The following is a 4,637-nucleotide window of genomic DNA, read 5'->3' on the forward strand; positions in this document are numbered from 1 at the left end:
TTCATAGGTGAGCTAAAGTAGTAATCAGAATAGTGCACATAGTGTCAGCCTGAGTCCCTAAAGATTGGACTAAACTGAGGATAATACGTACCAAGGTAGTATGAAAGAGTTGGTTTGGTGGCTATGTTACAATAAAAGGGTTTTCTTTTATTGAGATAAATTCGAGCCTACAAGTCACCTGTGGCTACCCGCCCCTTCGGATACTCGCCAATAGGAAACGGGTCATTCCTATCGGCGACAAGCCAAAGACCCCCCCCCTCCAACACGCCGCCGCGGCCGCCGCGTCGGCTTTCAAACCACAACTACACAAGTTCACATACAAATTTCAATGTCACTAACATTCATTTACAAGTGCACATCAAACATACACAAAACAACTACCTGCATGCAACATATGCAACAAGCAAATGTCTTACAAGACGTACAAGAAATCTGTGATGAAGATCACACATGTGTGATCTTCATCACACATATGTGATCAAAATCACAAATGTGTGATCTTCACCACAAATGTGTGATCTCCATAACACATTCAAATTGTTATACTCGACAAGAGATGGGCAAGAAGGGCACCTCAGTTCCTTGTCCATTTGGCTCAAAACCAAAGAAGAAACGCAACATACCAGCAGCTGAAGGCTCTGGTATCATTGTTGCGGCAGTTCAAAGCAGTGAGGCTCAATATGTGAAAGATCAAATAGAGGCGCTTGCGCTAGCCCTTGAGCAAGCGGGAAATGTATCGAATGGATCAAATATCAGAGTACATGAGGAGGACAATGCACCTGTCAACGATGAACCTGGTGTCATGGAAGTGGAACACGAGAACGAAAATATCATGGCATTCCAGCAGCACGCTGATGAACCGGAAGTGGTGTTACCACCAGATGAGAACACATCATTCTCCAACTATGTCCAAGGCTCATATTACAAAAGCAAAAGATTAGCTGAAAAAGCCAATTGGGAAAAGAATTTACCGGATATGTTCATGAATTATATGACTTTATCTAAAAAAACATTACATTGGGGTGATACGTCAAGCTGGGACCACAATTTTAACCATGGCTGCTGCTGTGAAGTTGGCAAACTACGCACTCGCAAGGTTGACATGCTAGACATTGCTAGTGGGTTGCTAGCTTGCTCTTAACTTTTGATCCACTTTTTTTTGACAATTTGTGGTGTGTGTAAAAGCTCGTAAGCAGGACGAAATACAATTTTGTGATTGTACTGCAGATCAGGTTTGTTTAATGAGAATGGGGTACATTGGTGGTTCACCTGTACATCCACAGACAGCATACTCAATCCGGCTTCTCCGGCTGCATCATGCACTGTGGAAATTTTGCACTGTACAAACGCAAGGCTTTGCACAGACATTAGATTCCTTTCTTGATCCGGCTTGTCCACTGCTATTGGTCAAAAAAACCAAACAAGTGAGCCCCACCCTCCATCAAAATTACATGTTGGAATCTTGGGAATCCTAACAGATATTTGATCCAACTATCCAGCCTAGACGGTGGAGAAAGACACTTTCTTCGGCAATTGATGCATTTCGATATATGCTGAGAAAGGAGAAACAACTTACTATATGTGCTTTGTATCTCTCAGCGTTGGATGTACTCGCCATGAACTGCCCAAGATGCTTTGGTCCACTTCAGCAGAATGATATACCAGATGAATGTGATTATCATGTGTGCACAGATGGCAACTTCCAACACCGGAGGCATCTTGCTGCAAGCCGGGAGTATGAGGAGCAACAAATGGTACCTCCACCACTTTTCCTGGATTCTAAGAAGATTGACGAGTGGGAGAAACGTGTAAGCAACCAAGGTCAAGATAAAGAACCTGTGGTATGTAGCTCCCCTTCAATATTTAGGATCACCAATGTGTGATTTGGGATCACAAATGTGTGATTTAGGATTCCACATGTCTGATTCCCAATCACAATTGTGTGATTCCCAATCACAATCGTGCAGGCCGAGTTCTGATGACTTTTTTTAGGATCGGTGTTCAGTCTCCCACACAGCCACAGGGGATGTTCGAGGAAGATCAACCTGGAAGGGATGTGATGAAACAGGCTTGATTGGACTGGCTTGTAGACATGATCATGTCCTTAAATTTGTGAACGTAATTCAGAGTGGAGAGCGGTGAGGTTTCCAAACTCTTGAACTTCAGTATGTGTGTGTGAGGTTGTATTGATTGATATCATTGAACAGTCAGTATTATGTACTTGCTCTACTTGATCAGCTAATGAAAGATACCTCCGAACCTGGGAAACTGCCTAAAAGCTTTCAAGTCTTATATGACATAGGTTGTACCTTGGAAAAAAGTGTTAAGAAGGTGACAATTTGTCTTTTTGTTGTGTTCTTTTTTTAACGGACTCTGAAGAACTTGGCTTCCTTTGGCAGCATAAGTATTTTGAAGAAGAGTATGCACGGGGAGATATCAGATTTGCAACTAGTGCCTTTCATGCTTATACTCACGAGTGGACTTGTCAACTGAAATATAATCCCAGGTTGAACAAGGGTTGGGGTTTGTCAGATGGCAAGGGTTTAGAGCGGGATTGGTCAGACCTTGATCCCCTTATAGCTCCATGTCAATGCTTGACAAAACAACATCGAGTAGATATGATTGATTTAAAGTCCAGTCATTGCAATGATATGTGATGCAGGAATGCTGGTAAGTCTATATGATCTCGATCTATAATCCACTTCCATCTATGTTGAATATAATTTCCAATTCATATTTAGCATGGTCAGTTGAGGTGAAGCTAAAGACAGCTGAACAGCGGTTGGATTCTGCATCGGCCACACTCGAGAAGCTAGAGACTCGAGATGAGTCATATACATGGGTGTCTTTCTCGGACCAGTGGGACCGGCAAAGAGAGTTGCAACTTGCGGCAATGGCTGATGGTAATGCTCAGCAGGAACTAGAGGATTGGCTTGTGGAACTACTGGACCTTGAGGAAGAAGTGAAAGACGCCCAGTACGTTTTTTGAACTTGTCGGCCTTGAAAGATAGTAGTCTGATATTGTTGGTCTTCCTATAATATAGTGAAGAACTGCGGCGACTCCGAAGGAAACGACAAAGAAACTGGACAGATGAAGAAGTTGAATCATCACTGACCTTACCTGCGTCAATTGTTGAACTCGAGAAATCCATTGCTGATGTGACAGAAGAGTTAGGAAGTCCGGAATTCCGCCGACTTTGTGCATCAACTGGTTAGCCATACATTTCCTAATATATGGCTAACTTCTGCTGACAAATCCTGTTTTGATCTTGAAGGTAAAAAAGCAGAGGCTCTAATACGTGTACGGCTTGCAAAGATGAAGCTACACGAAGCCAAAGTGGGTATTGTAGAGGCTCAAAAGAAGTGGGATAAGTACGCTGAAGGCAATTATTTATTGGGTTCAGTTTTTTATTCTAATGTGGTGATTGACACTTGTATTTGTTACTGCAGGAACCAAAGCACAACAGGGAATGAAAACTCTGATGACGAAGGAACAATTGATGTTCAAACGCAAATGGACTTCGTATCAAGATCAAGTCTCATTATACAACCAAATTTGCCCTCTCAGCCGCATGGATTGTCCTTCCCTTGATGAAGCTAAGATACTCCCATTTGAGGATAATTTCTGGAATGTAGGTGCGCTTAGACATCCCACAGAGAAATGGGCTGTGGATGTGGGCACCATTGAAGGCATACAAGCCTTTTTGCAACAGCGGAGTTGTCGTGAAGAGCTGAGAAGGATTGGAAGGGAGGCTCAGCAGATGGTTCACCAAGCACTGAATATGGAATTAAAATTTGATGGTTTACTGGCTTTGTGTAGTGGTGGTAAGTCCAGCTTCATGTTGATTGGTGCTTGTGTATTTTCTGATAATAACCTTGAATTTGAAGATTATGATCCCGATGGAGGTGGAAAGGAGCTAATTGAATTACTTCAGTCTGGACAGCGCATCTCAAAGGATGTTTGGGAGGTGAATTTGGAGCTTTTGAGAGCGCTTCACAACAATCTTTGTCAGAAGTATTATGGAACATGGATGACATGGGATGCCAATATTGTGGAGTTAATAAAAAGGACTTATCATCACACATTGGCAACAGAGCAAGAAATTGATACATTAATTTTGCGGTGGAAATCTTTGGTGGGTAGGGGTGTATCAATTTTGGAAGATATTATCAATGCTAAACACATAGAAGCAACAGATCTGGATGAGCTGGAAGTTTTTGAGAAAAATATGCTACACGGGGAAGACAAAGATGGGGTTGGGGTAGAGCTGGGTGGGATGGTAGATCAGCTCTTCATACATGATGATGAAGTGGATGATGTATGGGAGGGTATTGTGGATGAGGATAATATGAATGAAACATGAATAGCTACACATTTACAATTTTAAAAATGATTTGATACAATTGAAGTAGGCGGTTGAACTGTGATTATTGACTTTCACACATGTGTGATTGCTTTTCCCACATGTGTGATCATTTCACACGTGTGTGACTTTGTAATTTGAACTTTTGGATGTATGTTACTCATTTACCTGGAGATACATATGAAAGCCTGTGATCTCCGGTCACACGTGTGTGACTGAGTGTGTGACTGAGATTCACAAATGGCTGACTCAGGTTGACACAAGTCCCACGTA

The 4,637-nt window shown here is 42.2% G+C and overlaps 2 protein-coding genes across 2 annotated transcripts; both read left to right on the forward strand.

Annotated features, from left to right (window-relative positions):
* Positions 1-556: 556 nt before the first annotated feature.
* On the forward strand, positions 557-1,141 carry MELLADRAFT_84665 (uncharacterized protein; the record flags this gene model as incomplete). Its single annotated transcript, XM_007408015.1, has 1 exon — positions 557-1,141. The coding sequence occupies one exon, from the start codon at positions 557-559 to the stop codon at positions 1,139-1,141; it is 585 nt and encodes a 194-aa protein (XP_007408077.1).
* A 1,505-nt stretch (positions 1,142-2,646) lies between these two features.
* Positions 2,647-4,364, forward strand: MELLADRAFT_84666 (uncharacterized protein; the record flags this gene model as incomplete). The annotated part of the gene is made up of 6 exons (XM_007408016.1): positions 2,647-2,670; positions 2,756-2,976; positions 3,045-3,211; positions 3,276-3,398; positions 3,598-3,825; positions 3,889-4,364. The coding sequence occupies 6 exons, from the start codon at positions 2,647-2,649 to the stop codon at positions 4,362-4,364; spliced, it is 1,239 nt and encodes a 412-aa protein (XP_007408078.1).
* Positions 4,365-4,637: the final 273 nt, after the last annotated feature.

The sequence above is a fragment of the Melampsora larici-populina genome (genome assembly GCF_000204055.1).
Source record: "Melampsora larici-populina 98AG31 unplaced genomic scaffold MELLAscaffold_11, whole genome shotgun sequence".
Lineage (NCBI taxonomy): Eukaryota > Fungi > Basidiomycota > Pucciniomycetes > Pucciniales > Melampsoraceae > Melampsora > Melampsora laricis-populina.